Here is a 24,435-nt window from a genome sequence, read left to right as displayed (position 1 = left end):
CTGTTTTTCATACCTGACCTTCCGCCTTTCCTTTACCAATGTCTCCCTCCACCCATCAAATTGTGCGATCCTATGTTTAAACTCCCCTGACGCCCCTTTCCCCCCGGCTCCCCCCCCCCCCCCCGTCTCCTCCTTGGATCCTCGTACATGCTCTACAATAAAGGTCCTAGATAGTATTTGTCTTTATGAGACTGAGTTCACTTAGCATAATGCTCTCCAGTCCCTCCCATGTTGGGTAGTAATTTACAGAATCATTGCTCCTGCGTGATGTATTCCATTATGTGAATGTACCATATTTAACTTTTGAAAAACCTTTTCTCATTCCTTCCCTCCCCCAACTAAGAGCGAAGTTTCCCGAAAGCTCATACTGTTTGTGTACCAATGCACACAAAATAATCATTCAGTTGAATACTTGTTGAATTTCCTTCCTCTGATCAATGTTTCCTGACAAAGTCTGGACTTGGCATAGCATAGATTAGTGTGAGTCCGTGCCATACTGGTTTCATGACCCTTCTTGATATCTAGTCAGAATCAGTTTAGTTAACCCCCCAGGAGGCTTTCAGAGACAGTAAACCACTGCTGAGGAGATTGTCTTTCTCCTGCAGAACTGCTGGTGGAGTTGAACTGCCAGAGAGATACCAGCTTTGAGTTAGCACAACTCCCTAAGGACAGTGTGGCTTTTTAGAAACAGAAATAAAGTAAGATGTGGATAATCAGCCACACACTACTATCCTCCATGACAAAGTGGAAAAATGGAAAATAAAACTCAAGAAGAAGGCCAGAAAGTGGAAAAATAAAACCCCAGCAGAAAGTAGTGGAAACAGTGGTTTCAGATCTTTGGAAACCAATGACTTATATCATCTACGTGAATGTTGAACCAGGATACAATGACTTTCAAGTATTGTTGGGGTTTTTTTTGTTGTTTTTTTTTAATGAATTTTAATGAACATTTACAGAGATTTTGGATTTCCATTCATTCATTGCTGCACTTTTCTCCCTGCCCACCCCTTCCCTCCAGTTTGCTCCTCTCTTTGAAAAGAAGAAATTCCTTCATTGGTATACAATGAATGGTATGAAATTCTGTTGTTGTTTTTATTTGTCAATCAGCCAAGCACCAAAGCTTTTCTTCCTACCATAGACAGTCTTCCCATCTCTTCTTCCACAGTAGAGGGACTGTGGCAGTGCTGGCAATGCCAATAGTGTCTTAGGAATTGAGTTAATAGAGATAATGCTGCCCTTTGGCTGAAGAGAGTGCAGAACAGACTTAGCTTTTGCCAGAGGACCGTTGTATATGAGTGCTGCTGCCTATCTAGGGGATGCTTGAGGACCAAGAAAGCACAATCCTCCTGGTTTAGTCAGAATTCTTGTTCTTGCAGAACTGGGGAAAGCAATAAACAATGTCCACAGGCTGCCACTGACCGAAATGACTTGAGTTTAGTAGGATTGAAGCAAGCTTCTAAGAGCCTAAAGGTGAATCAGTAATGTGAGTTTTTTTACTAAATTTAGAACTTTGAAAACTGACAAGAAGTTATGCAAAATAATAGAAAGCTCTAGAACCCTGCTCCTCCACCCAAATAATGACACTGGAAAAATCAGTGGGAACTGTTTTGGAAATCTGGTATCTGGTCAGTTAAATGAACCTAAGAAATATTTGATGAAGGACTAAATTTCTGATCTATTCTGGATAAATCAAAATGAAGACATTACAATCAAGGTATAGGAAGGAAGAGATGGGCTGAGTTTGGATGTGTTCCACTGGCACCAGTTGACTTAGGAAGGCCACAGGGGCTGGGGATGAGCTTCAGGCCAAAAAATACGTTTATTTCCTCAAAGTACTGGCTTGATAGGGATAAGTAAGTTAGACATTGGCTATCAAAACAGTGGAGATAAAGGGCTGAAGAAACTGGCTTACATACTTTGGGGTGTGCTTAGTCTCAAATGATGGTCAAAGGAGGATCCCCACTGAATAATTTCCTCTTTCTCAAATGGGTCTGGGGAGGGCTGTGAAAGATGCTAATATTATTGTATGATTCAGCTAGCTGTGAGTAATGACTGTTAACAGGGGTAATAATTGATTGTAAAAGCTGTTATTGTAGAGAAGTAACTATTATTACATGTGATGAATGCCCTAGTTTGGCCTCCATTCCTCAGACAAAGAATTGAACCAGGTGAGAGATAATGGAAGATTGGCTGTGGATGAATCTCCTGGCTTTGGCCTGGTTCTGAGCTACTTAAAAACAACCCTGGCATAGGCTGAGCCCTGCTTAGAAGATGTGGTTGAGAGGAAAGGCAAGAAGATAGGAGTGAAGGTGAAAGCAAAGATAGGTTAGGGGTTTTTTTGTTTAAGTAGAATTTTTATTTTTATATTGGTTTACTTACAAAGTTCATGTACATTGTTTTCCACACCAGATCTTTCCCACCCCTCCCTCCACCCATCAGATTGTGTGACCCTATGATTAACATCCCCTCACCCCTCTGCTCTACCCTATTCCCCCTTGGATCCTCATACATGTTGTACAATAAGGATCTCATACATAATTTGTTCTTATGGGACTGAGTTAATTCATTTAGCATAATGTTCTCCTGTCCCTGCCAAATTAGAGAGTAATTTACAAAATCAGTGCTCCTGCAAGCTGCATAGTATTATGTCATGTGAATTTATTATAATTTCTCAATCCATTCCATTACAGTTGGACATTTGGGCAGTTTCCATGTTCTTGTGATGGTGAATAATACTGCTAAGAACATTGGTGTACAAGTTCCTGTTTGTGCCTCAGTTCTAATTTTCTTGGGGCATATTCCAAGCAGTGGAATAGCTGGGTCATATATTCAGCTTTTTGAGGAAGCGCCAAACTGCCTTCCAATGTGGTTGTACCATTCACTCCCACCAACAACGTAAAAGAGTTTCTATCTCGCCACATCCTTTCCAACATTTATTACTTGCTGTCCTTTTAAACTTTGCCACTGCTACTGGAGTGACATGGTATCTTTTTTTAAAAAAAATAATTTTAATGAGCATTTACAGAGATCCTGTATTTCCATTCATTCATTGCTGCACTTCTCTCCCCACCCAGCCCTCCCCTCCCTGCCCCAGTTCGCTCCTCTCTTTCAAAAGTAAAAGAAACACTCCTTCCCTGGTACACAATCCCCCTGCACCCCTCCCACCGCCCCAAGTACTTTCCACTGTGCAACCTTAATTGTGGACTCTTGTGATAACCATAATACCCTATCACACACCACTTTTAAATTATTCTCTCCCTCATCTGTTTCAGTGCAGTATACACAATTTATCCAGTTTTTCTCAGTCTTACCCCAAACCTGATATCAATCCCATTTTGCAACAGTGGCACCAAGCAATATTTGTCCTTTTGTTACTGAGATATTTCACTCAGCATAATGTCCTCCAGGCTCACCCATTTTGAATAATATTGCATGAGTTCTTTGTTTTTCAATTCAGCGTAGTATTCCATTGTGTGAATATACCACAGCTTCTCTACCCATTCGTTTCTTGATGGGTACCTGGGTTGTTTCCAACTCCTTGCTATTGTGAACAGAGCTGCGATAAACATGGGTGTGCATATATCTGCTTGGATGTCAGTTATGGTCTCTTTGGGATATATTCCCAGTAGTGGAATTGCTGGGTCAAATGGTATCTCTATTTGCAACTTTTTGAGAAAGCACCATACCGCCTTCCACAGTGGTTGCACCATTTTACACTTGCACCAACAGTGAATAAGGGTCCCAGTTTCTCCACAACCTCGCCAGCGTTTGTTGCTTGCTGTTCTGTTAAATTTTGCTATTCTCACTGGGTTGAGATGGTATTTCATAGTTGTTTTGATTTGCATCTTTCTTAGGGCTAGGGATTTTGAACATTTCTTCATGTGCTTGTTGCCCTCTGAATGTCTTCTTTGGTGAAGTGTCTATTCATATCCTTTGCCCATTTTTCTATTGGATTATTCACCTTTATCTTGTTGTGGTGCTCAAGTATTTTATAAATTCTAGATATAACCCCCTTATCTGACATGTCATTACCAAATACTTTTCCCCAGTCTGTGGCTTCCCTTTTTACCCTGTTGGAGAAGTTTTTGGATGTGCATAGGGATTTTATTCTTAAAAGGTCCCATTAATCTATTTTATCTTCTCCTGGTTGTAGATTTTTCAGGATAAGCAAAGATAATTTTATTAAAAAAAAAAGATATGTCCCATAGAGTGAGGCAGGCCATTTATTCAAAATAAAGGGGTGGAGAAAGACCCTTTGCTGCAGGTGATGTGGCTTAATGTAGCTAGCTGGCTGTATTAGATGGGTTTCTGGGATTGAGTCTGGGCTAATGGGATGATGCCACAGACAGTTCAAAGGATTGTACCACTCCATTGTTCTTGATGTCATTCATGTACCTAAATCATTAACCGGACTACTTCCAGGGGCAGCCTCTTCTGGATTATGCAGGGTTAATAAGGCACTTTGGTCTAATGTAATTGGTTCCCTGGCTCTGGTCCTAGCCACTTGGTTTGATCTCTGCCTTCCATTGGCTAACATGAATCCACAGACTTTCCTTATCTTACTGGCATCTGCCTCAATACTCTTTCTCCCCAGTCTCCTTCTATGTCCGATTTAGCCAATTTTTCTAATCCTAACAACTATGAAAGAGTGGGCTAAATGAGTATACTGTTGACTGGAGTGCAGTTGAAGTCTCTTAAAGGCTTTGCTATGGTGATACCTCAGGAGACTCCTGTCTATCTCATAGCCATTGAGTTGGAACTGACTCATAGCTGACTTTCCAATGGGTTTCCCTTGCAATTCTTAATGAGAGGAGATGCCCGTCTTTCTTTCTTAGAGTCTTGGAGGATTTGAACCACCAGAGAGGTACTGCCTTTGGATAAGTAGTGCGACTCACTCTGGACTATGCCGTCACAGTTCTCCCATTAGGCTTACAACAAGGAAATAATCTTCTATCTGTTAAAAGGGAAAGACAAGACAAATTTTTGGAGAACTTGACCCAACCAGGTGGGCATCTACAGCAGACATGAATGACTGGTACCTTAGCTGAAACACTATTTATTGTTAGTGTATTTGAGTGGTAAAATAATTGTTGTTACTGTTAGGTGCCAATGAATTGACTGAAGAGCCTGTGATCCGTAGATTCATTTCAATGTCCATGACAATTACAACAGTATTCTTTTCATAAAAAGAAAAGCCAACTATTAAAGTTATATGGATTTTTTTGGGCACCACATAGCCAAAGCAATCTCAAAAATTAAGAACAAATTAGAAGAGTTCACAGTTTCTGATTTTAAAACATACCTCTATGAAGTTACAGTAATCAAAACAACCTCATCTTGTAATAATAAACGCATAGGTCAATAGAATAGAATCAAGAGTCTAGAGATAAATCTGTAGTCTATGTTGTAATTGCTGTTAGGTGTCATCCAGTTGAGTACGACTCATAGCAACCCTATGAACAATAGATCTGAAACCTGACCTAGCCTGTGCATCCTCACACTTCCTGACACACCAGAGCCCAGTGTGTCACTGTCAATCCACCTGGTTGAACGTCTTCCTCTTCTTCACCAACCCTCCACCTTTCTAAACATGATGTCCTTCTCCAAGGACTAGCCTCTTCTAGTCCGAAGTATGTGAAATGAAGATTTATCATCTTTGCCTCTAAGGAGCACTCTGGCTGCACTTTCTCTAAGACATGTTTGTTTGTTCTTTTGGCAGCCCATGGAATGTTCAGGACTCTTCTCCAACACCATAGCTCAAAGAAATAAATTTTTCTGTCATCCTTATTCTATATCCAGTTCTCATATACATAGCAAGTTATCAGAAACACCATGACCTGAATCAGACACACCTTAGTCCTCAAACTGACATCATTGCTCCTCAACAATTTGGAAAGGTCCCTGAGTGCAGACTTTCTCAATGCAATATGTCTCCTGATTTCCTTACTGCTGGTACCAAGGTTATTAATTGTGGATCCAAGTAAGATGAAGTTGTTGATGATTTCAAACTTTTCTCCATCTATCATTATGTTGCCTATTAGTCCAGTGGTAAGAATTTTTGTTTTCTTGCTTTGAAATGCAATCCATATTGGAGGCTACATTTGTTGATCTTCTGCAACAAATGTTTCAAGTCCTCCCCACTTTCAGGAAGAAAGGTTATGTTATATGCATAATATAGGTTATTGATGAGTTTTCCTCTGAGTTTGATGCCAAATTCTTCTTCATAGAGTTCAGCTTTTTGAATAATTTGCTCAGCATACAGATTTAATAGGTATGGAGAGAGAATACGACCCTGACACACTTCCTTCTTAATTTTAAATTGCAATTGTCAATATGGATTGAAACTAAACATCAAGAAAACATATTCTCACCACTGGGCCAAGAAGCAGCATAACAATGGAGAAGAGATTGAAATTATTAACAATTTCAACTTGCTTGGTTTCACAATCAACACTCTTGTCACTAGCAGTCAGGAAATCAAAAGACTAATTACTTAGGGGAAATCTGCTATCAGGGACCTCTCCAGAGTGCTGAATAACATGTCAGTTTGGACACTAAGGCCCACCTGATCCAGGCCATGGTCTTCATACATCAGAGAACTGGACAATGACTAAGGATGACAGAAAAATAATCGAAGCCTTTAAATTGTGATGCTAAAGAAGAATGTTGAACATACCATGGACTGCCAAAAGAACAAAAGATCTGCCCCGGAGAGGGTGAAACCAAGTTGCTCCTCAGAGGCAAGGATTTTGAAACTCTATCTCACATATTTTGGGCAGGTTGTGACTGGTCCTTGGAGGACATTATGCTTGGAAAGGTAGACGGATGGTGCAGAAGAGGAAGACTCTGGATGAGATGGGTTGACATAGTGACTGGGGTAATGGGGTCAGTTGTGTCAGAGATAGTGAGATTGGCTCAGGATAGGGCAGCATTCCAAGCTATTGTACTTATAGGTTCACTATGAGTCACAAATGGCTCAATGGCACATAACAACAGTGTCCCCTTTCTCTGTTTGTATAACAGCCTCCTCATCTAGGTATAGGTTTCACATAAGCACAATTAAGTGCTCTGGATTCCCATTAGTCTCAATATTAGCCATAACTTGCTATAATCCACACTGTCAAATGCCTTTGCATAGTCAATAAAGCATAAACAGACATTCATCTGGTATTCTCTGCTTTCAGTCAAGATCCATCTGACTTCAATAATGACATCCCCAGTGCCACGATGTCTTCTAAATCCTGCTTGAACTTCTGGCAGTTACCTATCTATGTACTGCTCTAGACATTTTTGAATGATCTTCAGCAATGTTTTGCTTGCATGTGATACTAATTATATTGTTTGATGGTTTCTACATTCTGTTGGATCTCCTTTCTTGGGATACTATATTATCTTGGTATACTATGCTTTCTTGGTATACTATAACTAGCTAATTTTTCACAAGGCTGCTAAGTCCATACAATGGGGATAGAATAGAGTTGGGATAACTGAATCTACATGTGCAAAATAATGAAACTAGACCCATATATTATATATAAAATATATATGTTCATATATTATATATGAAAACTAACTAAAAATATATTAAAACCCAAGGGTAAAACTAAAACAGTAAGACTTTTAGAACAATACATAGGAGCGATGCTTTGGGTTCTAATTTTCAACCATGCATTCTTAGCTACATACTAACAGTATGACCAACAAAAGACAAACTAGATAAATTGGACTTTATCAGAATTAAAACCTTTTGATCATCAAAGGACTTTACTCAAAAAATGATGAAAAAATTCTAGCCGTGTGTCTGATAGTTATTTTGGTTTTTTGTTTAAAGTTTTAAGACATTTAAAAAATTTATTTAGCTTTTTATTGAGTGAAAGATTACAAATCACATTGGTTTTCAATCATTCATAGACATTTTGTTTTCAATATTATCATTGATTAACAGAATTGATTAAGTACAATATCAATCTCATTATGAATTGCCTTTCTTTTAACTGATAAGTGCTTAATATAGAGAATATATATAAAGGATAGCTACAACTCAATGACAATAAGGCAAACAATCCAATTAAAGACGTGCAAAGACATTTCTCCAAAGCTATACAGAAAGTCAAAAAGTATACGAAAAAAATCATCAGTGTTACACTGCTAACCCAAAGTCATTAGGGAAATACAAACCACAACTAAAATGACACATCACTTTACTCCCCTAATAATACTAGGATGACTGTTACTAGAAAAATGGAGAATAACAAAATCTTAATAAGGATATGGAGAAATTGGAACCTTCATGCATTTCTGGTGGTATAGTAAAATGATGTAGCTGTGAAGAAGAATATGACAATTCTTAAAGCTACAACTACCAACACCCCAAAAGCCAAAAATCTTTACCTTCAAGTCAGTTCCAACTTATAGTGACCTTCCATGGAGTTTCTGAAGCTGTAAATCTTTACAGGTGGAACCTGCCCATCTTTTCCTCCTCAGAGTAGTGGGCTCAAACTACTGACCTTTTGGTTCCTGGCTCCATGCAGGGCAACAATTTCCGTTTGAGGTATATATCCAAAAGAAACAAACACAGGCACTCAAACTGATACTTGTATACCAAGAGCCATTGCTGCAGTATCCTCAGGAGCCAAAAGGGTGGAATCAATTCAAAGGCCCATTAATAATACATGAATGGATAAATAAAATTAGTGTAAGCATACAATGGCATAATATTTGGTCATAAAGAGAAATTTAAATACTTTCTATGACATGGATAACTCTTAAAAACATGCTGAATAAAAGAAGTCTGAGACAAAAAGAAAAAGATATGATCCTGTGAATCTGAATTATCTGGAGCAAGCAAACACATAGAGACCAAAGTTTATTAGTGGTTGCAAAGGAAGGCTGCAGCAGGCAAAATACTTCTTGGAGGTAAGGATGGAGAAACTATGTCTCATGTATTTTAGGCATGTTGCCAGAAGAGTCTATACCTTGGAAAGGTGGAGGATCAGTTAAAGAGAGGCAGACCTGCAATAAGATAGATTGACACAGTGACTGCAGCAATGGGCGGAGGTATGTCAGAGATGATAAGGATGGCACAGGATAGGACAGGGTTCAGATCTGTTGTTCAGAGGGTCTTTATGAGTTGTACTCAACTCAATGGCCTCTAAAAACAATGACAATAATAAAAAATGGTGACTGGGAGGAAAAAGATTCTTGAAGTCAACTGAGTTTCTGTTAGCACGTTGCCGCACACTTTTAAATTGACGATCGTGCTTAGAAACACATTTTTTTTCCCAATTGTTTGACTGCCATATGAAACTGAGCATCAGTCGTTGATGTCGAATGATGTTCTTTTTTTATTAATTAAAATGTGCAGGATGGCTATAGCTGTCTTAAAGATGCTAAAAAATTTGGAAATAGATAGTGGTTGATAATGGATAGTGGCTGAGGACAACACAGGGGACATAATATCACTTAACTATACATGTTAACAGGGAACTCTGGTGGTGTCATCTGTAGGAAGTTGTACTGCCAACCCAAAGGCCAGACCTCTCTGGTGGTTTGAATCTACCAACGACTCTATGGGAGAAATACCAGTACTGTTTTCCCATGTAATAGTTTATGGCCTCAGAAACCAAATGGAGGGTCTTCCATGAGTCAGTTCCAACTCTAAGACAATGAGTTTGAGGGTTTTAAATGCACATTAAAATGGCAAATGAGTGAGATATATATATATATATATATATGGTCACTAATTGTAAATATATATATTTACAATAAAAACAAAACCCAAACCCCAGAATGCCTCACCACAAGGAGGGGGGGAGGGGCTGTGGTAGAAAATGAAGACTTCTGGAGGGAAGTAGGATGGGATGAAAGTGATTCTGCAGAAGTAACCCTCTGGCAATGATATGACACCTAAACGGAAGTTGGGTGAGGATCAGGACAGGTGTTTACATGTTTTGCAACATTAAATAATTAAATAAAATGAGTCAAAAGCGACTACTCATGTGACCAGCTATTTTATTGCCCATGCAATGATAAAATGATTTTATAAGCCTCCTGTTATGTACTCTGATGAATGCAAGGCATGACTGCCTACACCTTACAACTAATAGGTCTTGTTGTTTGGCTCACTCAGTGATAACTTAAGGAGAGTCTGTTTGCTGCAGTTGGAAAGAAAAGACGCCTAAGTGGAAACAGCTGGCAGGTCTGGTGGAGGGACATGTGGCATCCTAGGTGAGCATAAACTGGATGTGGGCCAGTTTTATAAGTCCAGCAGCCCAAGTTGATAATTGAAGGTTATGCTAACTAAGCTTGTGGGAGAGAGAAGCATAAATCTATGCCTCAGCCTTTTGCATACATAGGAATTCTCTAGGGTGGGTTTAAAATGAAGGGGTTCTTCTTAAAACACAGATTGATTTAGTGTGGTTGGGATAAGGGCCCGAGTCTCAGCATTTCTAAGCAGCTTCTCATCACACGTGTGTGTCTCACTGCTGTCAAGCCAAATCTAACTCAGCTGACCCTCCTGTGGATTTCTGAGGCTGTAAGCTGCATGGGCGTAGATGGTTCATTTATCTCTGTGGAGCACCTGTCCAATTTGAACCAATGGAGAAGCACAGGCTTTGGATTAGTAGGTCATCTTCTTAAGGACTATGCCACTAAAGCTCCCTACCCTTTGAGTAGTAAGAATGTGGATCAGAGCTCTAAAATGCTTTTGCAACTTTCTCCATTTGTCTCCTAACAACCAGGGGATTGCTTTAAGAGCATGGTGTTTCTCTATGGAAGATTGTGACTTCCAGGCTTACTGGAGCCCCAGGTATCATGTATGTTTCTGATGATCCTGTCCCTTGGCTTGGACACTTTAGAGGTTTCTCTTACACCTTTGCAGTAGAAAGATGGGTAAATAATCTCCTTCCATACCATTTACTGCCTCTGAGGTCACCTATGAGTCGGTTCTGATTCTGTGGTACACAACAACCATCAGCAGCCTGGTGGTAATCCTGTTATCTTGATAGTATGTATCCCATATGTATTGTACTGTTTTATTATATTGGGATGTAGTGTATTGTTTTTATTGTATATATTGATTCTCTATATCCTTGTAAGAAGCTGTGTTATCATCCCAAAGACACACTGTTCGAATCCACTAGAAAGGATGGGCAATCTCCTCACTTGCAATTAACTGCCTCTGAAAACGCACCAGAAGGTCAGATATGAGTCGGTTCTGACTCAACAGTGTATACAACAACAAACAGTATATTCCTGCCTAGGGACAGGGCTTCTAACCAAGTTGGTCATGACTTATGAAGTGAAGCCAGAAGAGACAAGAATTTGTAAAATATGGGTGAATTGAAACAAAAACCAGAATGAGAAAATGGTCCTACACCAGGCTAGACACTTACTATCCCTCTTAGGAAACAAGAACAATGTGTGCATTGCATAGCAACCATTGATGGGCATAGTCAGTAAGAGCAGTGCTGGCTCAAAGGTGGCAGCTAACAGCATTGGATGTATGTCATTCTCCAGTCTGGCAATAATCCAGTCTTCCAAATCAGGCTCCTCAAAGGAATCACTGTTTTCTTTGAACTTCCTCATCCTGCCTTCCATCTGTAATTCTTCCCATCTGGGTTGTGGTTATTGTTATGCTTCACAACAGATTTTAAAAACCTGAGTCTGTTCCAATTTTGCTTCATTGGCTATGACTGAACTGCTTTGTAGTCCTGACTCCAACTCTTTCCCAGCATTCACCTGGGAATCATTTCCATCCATGGGCTTCTTTTTCAACAGTTAACCTTTTCTGGTTGATCATTCACTCCAGGTAACCTTCCAAGAGTTAGGGTGTACTAGCTACAACGTGCACATGGTAAAAAACAGGAATTACATTGAAAAATAAATAATCTATTATAGTGGCCAAAGAGGTAGGATAGCAAGAAAATTGAGAAGTGTCTGTCAGTGAATATCGGCTGTGGAGTGGGCAGTCCTCACAACATCACTGACCACACCCTGATGCACAATTTTATTTATTTAAAGTTCTCTGAGCTGCATCCCAGGTGTTCCTTTGGTGAACCTGAGCTGCAGATGTGGACATTCAGTTGAAGCTGGATACTCAGAACTGGCATCCAACCTGGTCAGGATCTGGCGGCTCAGGAGTCCTGGGTGAGTTAGCTGGGTGAGCACCACTAAGACACGGTCATCTGTTTGGCTTTGCTGTTGGCAAGATCAAGAGACTGCCATGTCATTCATGTTCCATCTGATTTTCTAGCATTCTTCATATTAATACTCTAACTCATAAAATGCCCCACAACAACTCACAAAATAGAAATTTTCTGTAAAAATCATAAGAATACAATTTCCTTAAATTTAAAAAAAAAAAGTTTTTCCAGAGAAATTCAGAATGCTTCTCATTCCTCTAGTGCACGTGAAGAGGTAGAGAGCAGGGCTGTGGGAACCTCACCCTCCAGCTCTGAGTCCCAAGTTTCTGGGGAATGAGCCTTCTTTCTCAGATGAGGACTAAATTCTACACATTTAAATATTTGTGGGAATGTGGCTTTCAGATCCCTTCCATTAAGGGATGACTTTTAAAAAAAATCACGAGTGGGTACAAAATGACAATACATTCCTTTGTTTTTCTCTATGTCTCTGTCAGCATTTTTCTAAATCGCAAATTTTTTAAAATAGAAGGCCCAGGCAGCCTGTCTGCACCTTCCCTTTTTCAGAAAGCAGATAGGCTGTGGGCTGTTTGGCGCTCATGGACTGCCTTCCTCAAATAGAAGCAGGCTCGGGACCCAGGAGGCTCCCTGGGCTTAGGAGCGACACTGGCTCTTCAGACGTTTCTTCTCCACCGCCATTCGCAAGGCCTGAAGGAGCTTGTCCTGGTTATTCAGGATGTTGTACTCGCTGAGCTTCACCAGCTTGTCAAAGGCGGCTTCTGTGTATGTCAGCTCTTTGGTGGCATAGGGAGTTTTGTAGCTATAAATGTCAACTTCGCCTTGCTCCATCTCCTCAGGACTTCTTTCCACACCTGAGAAGTAGCAGAGGAACTTGCTATATAAATCCTGACTATAGGAGGGTAAAATGACCCGCTGAATCTCTCCTAGTGACCCATCCTGTACACACCAACAAACCCCTACATGTAAACATGCACATGATTGTACAATCACCATACACTCACACATACCCTTAAGCCTCTATTCCTTTTAGGATTACCCCAGGGCCAAACCTGGTCCCCGGCACACAAATGTTGAGTGAATAAAAGGGGAGGGTGTGATTTGCCACCACATGGGGGCAATCTTTTCTTGTTGACAAAGCCAGGACCAGGCGGGCCTGGAGCTAAGGCAGGTTATAAAAGCCCAGGTCAACTATTAGAAGACCTCACAAATCCACACCCTCTCAATCCAAGACCAGTGGGTGCTGGGAACCCAGGGTGGGGGTCTCTTGCCTGGAGCCTTGTACTTTTGGAAGGTGCCGTTGATAAGTGGGTAGAAGACCACAATGGGGGCGTTGAGTTCCTCAGAGTTCTCCAGCAGGTAGCATTCCTTGAGATTGTCGTCATCTTCTTGTACCTCGTACTTGGGGAAGGGGATGTTTTGTGTGGCACAGTACTCACAGGTTTGTTTCATGGGCTAGAATATCACAGAAGGAAAAGTTTAAGTATTGGGATGAGAGAGGCAAAAAACACAGTCTTTAAATCCAACCTCCTGATTTCCCCACCTAACAGCTCAGCTTCCAATCATTTTTGCCTAGTTTGTGATATGTTTAGGTCAGGACTAAGGGCCTGAGGCAGTGGGTTGGTGCAGGTCTTACTGCAACGTACTTTCCCAAATGAATTGAACGCAAACCCTTTGCATAATGTTCCATCTAAATGCAGACCTGGGTACAGCAGGCTTGGAGGGTGGCCAGAGCTGCAGCACATGCAAGGGCTTTAAAATTTACTTCAAGAGTCACAGAGCTAGAGAGGACCTTGAAGGGCATTTGTTATAGATTTGATGTAACAGAAAGCACCGAATTGAGAGTATCAGAGGTCCCTTAGTGCTGTCTCTATCCCACTGCTCATAGCTGTGTGACTTTCTTCAAGTCACTTAACCTGTCTAATTTCCTCATCTATATAGATATAGAGAGGTCTGGTGGCCTAGTGGTAAGGAGCTGCACTGCAATCTCAAAGGCACGTGGTTCAAATCCACCAGCTGCTCCGTGGGAGAAGAATGGACTATCTCTTCCTGTGTGATGATTTACTGTCTCTGAAAACCTGCTGGAGGGTCAGCTATGAGTCAGTGCTGAGTTGAAGGCATACAACAACAACATATGCCATATAGAGGAGGGAAGTTCTGGTGGCTTAGTGATAAGGAATTGCACTACCAGCTCAAAGGTACATGGTTCGAACCCGTCCCCTGCTCCATAGGAGACAGATGGGCCGTCTCCTCCCATGTGATTTACTGCCTCTGAAAACCTGCTGGAGGGTCAGCTATGGGTTGGTTCTCACTTGATGATACAGAATAACAATATATGACATGAGGTAGAGCTGATATAAGGATGAAATGAGATGTTTGAGTGGGAAAATGTGCTAGGTAATTATTGCTTATAAATTTGAGTCATTATTATCATTGTTGTCCTTGTCATTAGTCTATACTTCCACTTTCCTGGACATCAGAATAGGACAAATTTTTAAATTAATGTTAATGAACTTTACAGAGATTTTGGATTTTCATTCATTCATTCATTCTTGCACTTTTCTCCCTGCCCACCCCTCCCCCCAGTTGGCTCTTCTCTTTGAAAAGTAAAAGAAAAATTCTTTCATTGGTATAGAATTCTCCTCTCCCCGAGTACACTCCACTGTGCAACCATCATTTTGGACTCTTGTCATAACCATAATGCCCAATCATATACCACTTTTAAACTGTTCTCTCCCTCATCTGTTTCAATGCAGTATACACAAATTATCAAATTTTTCTCAGTCTTACCCCAACCCTGATGTCAGTCTTGTTTGAAAATGTGGAACGCTTCACAAATTTGCGTGTCATCCTTGTGCATGGGGCCAGGCTAATCTCTGTATCATTCCAATTTTAGTATATGTGCTGCCGAAGCGAGCACAGAATAGAACAATTTTAAACTGGACTAAAAGTTAGGTTTTATTTTCCCTTAAAAAGGACTGGAGCTTTTAAAAATGGGATAAAAATAAGCAAAAATTTCTAGTCTTGATTCATTAGTCTATGCTGTGGATGGTCTCCCCGTCTTTCTACGTCTATGTATGATTATTTTTAAAGTAGGACATTACACGTTCTTGAAGTAGTTTAAGGTTTTAAAATTCACTGGATTCTATTAAGGCTATTTTTTAAAAACTTTTTTTCCTCGAAAGAATTGCTAAGTATGGCAAAAACTCAACTCCAAGAATAAAATTGTAATTAGCTGATTGACTTAACTTAAACTCCACGTTTCTCTCTCTCTGTCTGTCTGTCTCTGTCTCTCTCTCTCTTTCTGTGTGTGTGTGTGCACACGTGTATGCCCCATCTGATCATTTACTCTGAAGTCTCAATGTTCTGATCTTGGGTCATATAAAGTAGCTTGATTGATGAGAATTTGTGAGGCTCAGCCTTATAATCCTTTAGCAAGTCTTGGAGACTGCAGGGAAAATAAACACACACATGCTCCTATTTCACAGCTGGTGAAAGTCTCCAACTCTTGAGGCTTTTGTGCACTCTTACCCGGAATGAAAAGTGTCTTTGCCACACTTGCCTTTGTCTGGGACCCAGCACAGTAATTGAGATGAATGATAAGGTCAGCTTTCCTCTCTGGTCGTAGGAGGGGTGGATAGCTGGAGTTGACGAAGAATGCAGTGTCCAGCAGGCACAAGTGTTTTGTAGAACCCGTCAGTTGGTTTGGGAAGCCATCAAGCAATGTGTCTGAAAGCCAAGCCTTCCAGTTATCAACATGGTGCCCAGGATACCACATGTCCGAGACGCCTGCTCTCAGGGAGTAGTCAGAGCCCCTTATCCTGGGCCTCTAGCCCTCTCTCTCCTGGTTGGGTCACTTCTGGGAGTCCCACTGTGCCCTGGGTGAGCTTATGGACATTATCACAGCACTTTAGCAGGACTTGTTTTGAATATATATATAACAACCCACTAGTTAAGTTTAAAACTATCCTAGAAATCAATGCATAGGTTACACTCAAGCAGATATTTGAACGTTGTGGTGAATAAAATATCAAAGGAGGTATAAAGTCAATCTCAGAGCCTTAGTAGGGTTGGGAGGAAGGTCTAAATGATGTTACAGGGCCATGCAGTAAGGCCTGGCTCTGCTACTTCCTCCCTGGGGGGGTTCTCATGCTGGGCCACTGCTGCCCAGTTTCAGGGAGCACCACTCATATTAAGTCTATGGGCATGCTGAAAATTTTGCCCTCTGTAAAATGAAACCTTTCTTGTCCTACCTGCATTTTTGTACAGACTCAATTAATTAAATATCAACACTGCTCCCTGATGCCAGACCTTCACCCTGTTCACATACCACCAAAGGCGGGGTACACTGTGGGGGGCAGTCTATTACTTGATCCAATTAGCATAGTCTGATGATGGCAGCCTTGACACCTACTTCTGCTTCTAGGGAGAGGCCTCCCAGGAGGAGCAGCCCCGGCTGGGTTACCTTTCCATTTGGAGAACTGGCCGTTCTGGAGGTAGTCAGTATGCAGCTGCAGCCCCTGCAGGAAGTTGTGGAACTCAGACACACACTTCCGATAAGTGAGGATGTCTCGGAAAGTATTGGACAGCCATGAACCTGGGACCACCACCGTGGTCTCCAAGACCTTGCCATCACATTTGGGGATTTCAGGCAGGATTGGTTCATCTTCTGCAGGGAAGAGAAGGAATGGGGGGGGGGCAGGTCACAAGAAGGGGCAGATCCTGAGCTGGCCCAGGTCAAGTACTGGCTGGTGGTGACCCAGTCCTGAGTATATTTCACACGTTCTCAGTTATCAGGGTCTGGAGACCCTGGTCTTCAAGCCAGAAGGACCCAAGTGAGAGACATATACCAGCGGCCTGGAAATGGAGATGGGAAGGGAGGGGTGATAGGCAAGGTTGGGTCCCAGAGAAGAGAGACTTTCTACTGTGCTCATTGATCCAATCCTTCTTAGCTCTGCTAGGCCCTCTCTGAACTCTTTCTTCTCTATTTCTTATTGGTTCCACACTTCTTCCATCAGACTGGATTTAGCTCCATGGGTTTATGGCTTAACTCTGACACAATGTCTCCACCTATAATTGTTAACCTTCCAGGCAGGTAAGACTCTCTGTCCCTACCTGCCTTCCAATCTCTGTGGACCATAAGGTCTGTGCTGAAACACAGGCAAGCTGGATTGGTCCTTGGTTCACTATCAACCCTCCCTAGCATTTCCCATCACCCAACCATGAGGGTCAACCAGTGTGTCACTCACCAATATCATGCGTTCTTTTCCTTGTCCACTGGTGGAAAAACTCCTCTGAGGTATGGCACAGGTTCCAGGCATCTAGCAGGTTCAGGGAGAAAATGCTGCTCCACAAACCTAGGAGGTCAAGGTGTAGGGATGAGGAACTTAGAGATAAAGAGTTGTTATCTAAGAGTTCAGCTTTCTACCTTCACATGGCTGGGCCTTGGTCTTCATTCACTGAGGTGCAGTGAATGACTTAATTTGTTCCTTAGTCACAGTCTTTGTGGGAGTGTGCAAATAACCTGTGATGGTTGGAATTAGGTATCAATTTGGCTAGGTCATTATTCTGAGTATTGTGTAGTCGTCCTCTATTTTATGAGATGTATCTGTTTTTGCTCTGTGTGTGGCATAGCCTTAGTGAGTTGTGCTGCTAACTCAAAGGCCATGAACTTCCAGTAGTTCAAATCTTTCAGGTGGTCCTTGGGAGAATGATGGGCAGTCTCCTCTTATTAAGATTTACAGCCTTCGGAACCTATTGGAAAGCTAGTATGAATTAAAACTCATTCAATGGTAATGAATGAATGTATTGAGGCAACAGGATTAGGTTATGTTAATGCAGAATAGGTTTTGTTATGTTAGTGAAGTACAATTAGGGTGGGATGCACTCAGGTCACTACCCTTACTTAAGTCACCCCCTTTGCGGAATCACGCTTGTCTTACAAGAGGTAAAAGGAGAGAGGAGCAAGCAGAGAAGGGGCCTGACTACCACCAAGAAAGAATAACCAGAAGCAAAGCACATCATTTGGATACTTGTGCTGAGATCTAGACCCAGGAGACAGTGCCAAAATACCAGAGTCAACAAGAGACAGCAAGAGATGGTGAGAACAGGGGCTGAGAAACAGTAGAAGCAGACCCAGGAGACCAGCATGAGATGGCGCGGCTTCTTGGCCCACAGAGTGAGAAAGTTGAGCTCCTTCAGACAGGTGTCTTGCTGACAGATTGAGATGCCTCTGGGCACTCACTGGTGGAACTAAAGAACTTTCTAACACTCGTCTATCAACAACCTGCAATACGCTGAGCACAACTTTTGGTGCTGAACATGGAGTGCACTCACTGAAGATCAAAGGCAGCCTTCAGTATAGATTACATGTCAACACAAAGAAAAGAAAAATCCCCATAATTAGACTAACAGGTAACATCATGAAAATGGAGAAAAGACTGAAATTGCTGATGATTTCATTTCCTCTGGAGCCACAGTCAATGCCCATGGAAGCAGCAACCAAGAAATCAAATGACATGAAGCTTTGGGCAAATCTGCTGTCAGGGGCTTCTTTAAAGTAATAAAGAGAAAGGATGACAATTTAACGACCAAGATGTACCTGATCCAAGCCGTGATATTTAGAGTTACTTCATATGCTTATGTTAAGGGACTCCGATGGCATAGTCGGTAGAGAGGTTTGGTGGTAACTCAAAGGCTGTACTTCTTTGCTAATTCAAGTCTGCTGGTTGCCGTGCAGGAGGAAGATGGACCATCTCCTCCCATGTGATTTATAGCCTCTTGCTGAAGGGTCAGCTGTAGGTCAATTTAAATTTCATGGCTATAAGGTTGACAGAGACTAAAATGTTGAGAGAGCTACCTCTGGTCCCCAAAGTCTTGGGGACCCCTGGAAGTCCCTTTGTGCCAGAAGGTGTATAAGGACATTGGAGTAGTCCTGGAGGCCTTACTGGGCCTGGGTTTGACAGCTTGTCCTGGGATAAGTTGATGTGGGCAAAAGCTGGAGGGTCCCCTGTCCAAGGACCAACCCAAACCACTAGCTCCAACACCTGGGACAAAATCCTAGGGAAATCAGGTGTGCCTTTATGTCAGTCCTCTAACTCAAAAGTGACATTTCCCACCATGCGGTGAGGTGCCCTGGTGGCACCTAGGTGGTTACCTAGCATGTAGCACATTCGTGATTCCGGAGTCCTCTTCATCAGTCTCCCCATGAAGAATTCAGAGCCAAAGAGCTCGGCAGGGATGAAGGCTCCATACTTCTGCAGGCCCACTTCATACGGGGAGAATTCACACCACTCTGCACATGAAGCAGCCAGTTAGGGGTCAGTCCCAGTCCTGGGCACCACCTTGGACAGCCACCCTCCCTCCCCTCTGCCTTGAAGAGCCTGGGACAGAGACTGCAGTTCCGCCTATGGGCACATGGGGGCACTGTCTGCCCTGTGTGGCAGCTCTTCAACCTGCTTTTGTTCCTCCAAAACACAGTAAATGGAGATGGAAACTGATCCCCAACCCCAACACAGGGAAGGTCGCTGGGGTCCTTCTTTCTTTTGGATTTCTTGAGAAACATTTAGGACTCCTCTCTTCATGGCCTTTGTTTTCCTCAGCCCATGCAAAAGGGAAGCGTGAGGCCAAGGAAGCCCAAGACCTTGCTCCGCCCCATGTGACAGTTGACTTCTCCCTCGGTGGGCACCACTTTTGTTGTGAAAATTGGCAAAGGTGTGAGGGGTAGAGGAGGCATGGAGGTGCTATGTGCCTTGCCTGCTGAAAAGGAGCACCGCCCCCGCCCCCCACCCCCGTAAGCCTGTCAGGCACCAGGTTACCTCTGAAATCCTGGTTGCTTACATCATCCTTGACGTTGATGGTGAGGTAGATGGGAAGGGGGTTCTGGCCCCGGCACAGAGCAGCCCGCTGCTCTGAAAGCTTGCAGTCATTTCTCTGTGGGGAAAGGAAATGATTGAGGAGAAGCAGCAGACAGTTTAGGGGTCAGAGAGGCAGTTCAGGATAAGGACCTCCACAACCTTATTCAGGCTTCTCAAGGCCACACATGTGATGAGTGAGAAGGGCTTGCTGCATAAACTCCCTCTCTTAATAGCATCCACAGAATGAATTGCTCGGCCATCCGCTACCCCAGACACAGAGCCTTGGGCCCCCTGGCTCTGTCCAAGGCCCTGTCCCTCAGGCTCCCAGGTTTCCTTTTGGGGCCTCAGTGGCCAGAAGATGAAGGGGTTTAGGGGGGAAAACACTGTTTGCCCCTTCATGCCCAGTATTTCCCATCAATTCCTAAGGGATCAGCCATTTCTATCTGCTCAACTTATTGGGCTCCTTCATAAAGCTTGTTAAGCTGCTGCTGCTTCTTTTTTTTTTTTTTTAATAAAAGGGTTTGAAACCAGAATACTACTTCCTGTAGACTGTTGTGCTGTCTAGAATAGGAGCCTTGCAACTCACCCTGGGCCACAAACAACCCTCAAACTTAAAGAGCCATTGCAGCCAGGCAGAACTGAGACCTCAGAAGCCCAGGCTCTAAATCCAGCCAACACCTGCCGGCTGGCTGACTGCCTGTGGCTATTCCAGGGGCCACGAGGCTGTTACAGGATGGTAAACCTGTGACTGGGCCTCATCACTCTGGGGCCTCCTTTGCAAGGCAAGTGGTGCATGCCATAACTGAGTCCAGAGGTCTGATCATCTTGAAAGAGGATTGTATGTGAGGAAGATGCTTGTCCATGCTCACTGCCCAGGGGTCCTGAGGGAGAGGCTGCTGCCTTGGCCACAGTGGGAGAACAGAGGCCCCTTGGGGCTGTCTTGCACCTTGCATAGGTCCCGCTTCATTTTCTCTCGCAGGTGTTTCCTCCAACTGAATTTTTATATATTTAAAACCATCTCGGCAGCTGCTTCTCCAAGGACATACTTCTTCCATGCAGGGTTGTGTCTAAGCCACCCCTTACATGAGGGTCCTGATCATTCCCTGAAGTGTTCAAAGGTTCACCCTTTCCTCTGTCATGCATTAAGGCACCTCCCACATCTTAGAGGACCTCCCCAAAGTGCTGAAGAACAAGGATGTAAGTTTAAAGACCAAGATGTGCCTGATCCAAGCTATGGTCTTTAAAATTTCTTGCTGTGCATCTCAGAGTTGGATAGTGAATAAAGATGGTAGAAGATGAATTGATGCCTTTGAGTTGTGGTGCTGGCTAAGGGCACTAAATATTCCATAGAATGCCCAAAGAACAAATCCATATGTCTTAGAGAGAGTGTAGCCAGGATGCTCCTTAGAGGGAAGAATGGTGAAAATTTCATCTCGCATACTTTGGGCATGTTGCTAGGAGTCCTTGAAGAAAGACATTATGTTTGGAAAAGTGGAGGGTCAGTGAAGGAGGGGAAACTCCTCAGTGAGATGGATTGAGACAGTGACTGTAGCACAATAAGTGACACAGTGGCTAGAGGGTGGCAAAGATGATGAGGATGGCACAGGACAGGGCAGGATTCAGATCTGATATTTATGGGGTCACTATGAGTTGTACTCAACTCATGGGGTCACTATGAGTTGTACTCAACTACAGATCGTACAGCCCAAGGATGCACCTGCAGGTCCAATCTGATTCTGTTTACTGCAGTTTTAGCCCAGATCTTCCTGGTGAAGCTGGATGCCTACCTTGTCTCCCAGACAGGCCTCGATCAGCAGGCCCCAGAAGTCAGTGAAGGTGACTTTGTAGCCCTCTTGACTGCGCTGCCGGAGTTCCTCCCTGTATTTCAAGAGCTGGTCAGGGAACAGGGCTGGCATCTTGTCCTTGACCACATGCCTTCGAGCCTCGAAGATGGCCTTCTCCAGGTTTTTGGAGGACCATTCAGGGTCTTGATACAAGGTAGCCATGGTCCTGGAGGGAGACAGGCATAGCTGGTAAAGCTGACCCAGCTCTGGTCTAATCAACCCCAGACTCTGGTGGGAGAGAAACCCTAACCTTCCAGAGGAGTTAGGAGGAAAGGGGGTGAGACAGAGGCCTGGAGGATGAAAAGTAAACATTATGACCCATGGCCACAATTGCTACACTTTCTTAAATGCCTTCAATGTGCCAGATAGAAAACATTCATTAAGAATGAAAATTTTTAACCTAGATCTCCCAAAGTTCAAAAACCGGGCTCTTTTACCCATTAGTGGTGTACTGGGTAAGTAGCTTAGCCTCTCTTCACCTCAGTCTTCAAATCTGTGAAATGGGGACAATGTTGTTAATGGTGCCAATCTCACAGCATTACTGTGAATATGAAGTGAACTAATGTAATGAATGAAGCAAACTCTGTATCGAGGAGTGGTAGAGCCAGTATCTGAACGCAGACTCACTTGAACCCAAATTAATGTTCCTGGTTCCAAATCCTGAACCCTTTTTACTATGCCATAACCTGAAAAAAAAAAACCCAAAAAACAAACACCAAAAAAAACCCCATAAAAAAAACCCCACCCAAACACATTGTTGTGAGCTAAGCCTGACTCACAGGACCCCATAGGACAGAGTAGAACTGCCTTATGGAATTTCTAAGGCTGTAAATCTTTACAGAAGCAGATTGACTGTCACATTTTTCTCTTGAGGAGCAGCTGATGGCATCAAATGGTTACCTTCGGGTTAGCTGCAAGTACTTTAGAACAGTAACACCAAGGCTCCTCTTTCCACACCAGTACCCATAGGTGTGGACTTCCACATGTGAGTTAAAAGGTACTGATTTCCCTCTTTTCTTAACTTACATGTACACAGTAGGAAAAGGGAAAACAAAGATGGCGGACCTCAAGACTTGGGCTTCAGCACTTGTGTCTGGGAATGCCCCACCCTCACTGCAGTGTGATTTGTCTGGCCAGCGACCTCTTCCTTCATAGGTCTTATTTCTGGCTGGTAGTAATGACTGGATAGTTATAAGATTTTTTTTCAGGTGAAAACACAACTCTGGTCACATAAGGTTCACTTTGTTACTTTTGCACTTTAAAAAGTCTTCAAAAACTGTTGATGGGCACTTGGGTTGTTTCAACTCTTTGCTATTGTGAACAAAGCCGCAATCATCAACAAACAAATGGATAGAGCTCTGGTGTATTCACACAATGAGATACTATGCTGCATTGAAAAACAAGGAACTCATGAAATATTATACAAAATGGGTGATCCTGGAGGACATTATACTGAGTGAAATATCTTAGTCACAAAAGGACAAATATTGCATAAGGTCACTGTTGGAAAATGGGACTGACATCAGGGTTGAAGAAAGATTGAGAAAGATGGGATAAATAATATATGCAACATTGCAACAGATGAGGGCGAGAACTGTTTAAAAGGGATATATGATTGGGTATTATTGTCATGAAAGGAGTCCCGAATGAAGGCTGCCCAGTGGAGTGGACTTGGGGGGAGGGATTGTATAACAGTAAAAGAATGGTGTTTTTTGTTGGTTTTTTTTTTTTTTTACTTTTCAAAGAGAAGAACTAATTGAGGGGAAGGGGTGAGCAGGGAGAAAAGTGCAACAATGAATGAATGGAAACCCTAAGTCTCTGTAAACTCCATTGTAATTAATTTTTAAAAAACAAACTGCTGAGAAGAGTTGCTTCTGCAAGAACACTTTCCTGGGCCAGCGGACCCTCTACCCTCCCATGCTCACCCTGGCCAACCCCTCAGTACTCCCTAGCTCCTAATCTCCTACCGGGCTCTCTAGTAGACCAGGAAGCTGTGGGTGCCCTTGACCTAGATGAAGACAGGCTTTTTCTCAAGCTCCTAACCACCTGTTTTTGTTGATGTTGTGTGCCTTTGAGTGGGAACTGACTCATAGCAGCTGGCCCACCAGTGAGTTTTCAGAGGCAGTGAACCACAGGGGAGGAGATTGCCCATCCTTTTCTTTTTTCTTTTTACAAATCATACTGGTTTTTTTTGGCCAGGGAACACCCCGAAGCATTGCCAGAAAAGATTTCTGGGAGTTGGGGAGGAGGGAGGCAGAGTTGTGCTGATCTCCAGATTCTAACACAGGTAACCTCAGGCTGCACTGGCCAGGGCACACCCCAAAGCATTACCAGAAAAGATTTCTGGGCCCAAGAGCTGCATCAGCACCTGGCTTCAAATGGAAGACAAGCAGTATTAACCCATGAGAAGGCAATCCTGGAATGGGAGTTGCACATTACACTTGTACTTAAGAACTTTAAATTGAAGTTATATTGGCTGCATCATAAGAGATTCACAGCAGCATGATATGTTCAGAATCACAGAAATCCTGATGGCTTGAGACTTAGGCCATCACATCAGGGGCTGGTCAATGGGAG

General features: G+C 42.8%; 1 protein-coding gene across 1 annotated transcript in view; it reads right to left on the bottom strand.

The window, feature by feature from the left end:
• Nucleotides 1-12,794: 12,794 nt before the first annotated feature.
• Nucleotides 12,795-24,435, bottom strand: part of PLA2G4E (phospholipase A2, group IVE) — a 48,397-nt gene continuing 36,756 nt past the window's right edge. The window contains exons 13-20 of the mRNA XM_006883220.1: nt 21,802-22,024; nt 19,976-20,090; nt 19,315-19,452; nt 17,408-17,515; nt 16,624-16,827; nt 15,721-15,887; nt 13,430-13,613; nt 12,795-13,012 (exon numbers count right to left, since the gene is read on the bottom strand). Coding sequence (XP_006883282.1) covers nt 12,795-13,012; nt 13,430-13,613; nt 15,721-15,887; nt 16,624-16,827; nt 17,408-17,515; nt 19,315-19,452; nt 19,976-20,090; nt 21,802-22,024 — 1,357 coding nt within the window. The remainder of the gene's footprint in view (nt 13,013-13,429; nt 13,614-15,720; nt 15,888-16,623; nt 16,828-17,407; nt 17,516-19,314; nt 19,453-19,975; nt 20,091-21,801; nt 22,025-24,435) is intronic.

This window comes from Elephantulus edwardii, unplaced genomic scaffold (assembly GCF_000299155.1).
Source record: "Elephantulus edwardii isolate Elephantulus edwardi_28Jun2011 unplaced genomic scaffold, EleEdw1.0 scaffold00026, whole genome shotgun sequence".
In the NCBI taxonomy this organism is placed as follows: domain Eukaryota; kingdom Metazoa; phylum Chordata; class Mammalia; order Macroscelidea; family Macroscelididae; genus Elephantulus; species Elephantulus edwardii.
The sequence above is the reverse complement of the archived record's forward strand: the minus strand, read 5'-3'. Positions and strand labels throughout refer to the sequence as shown.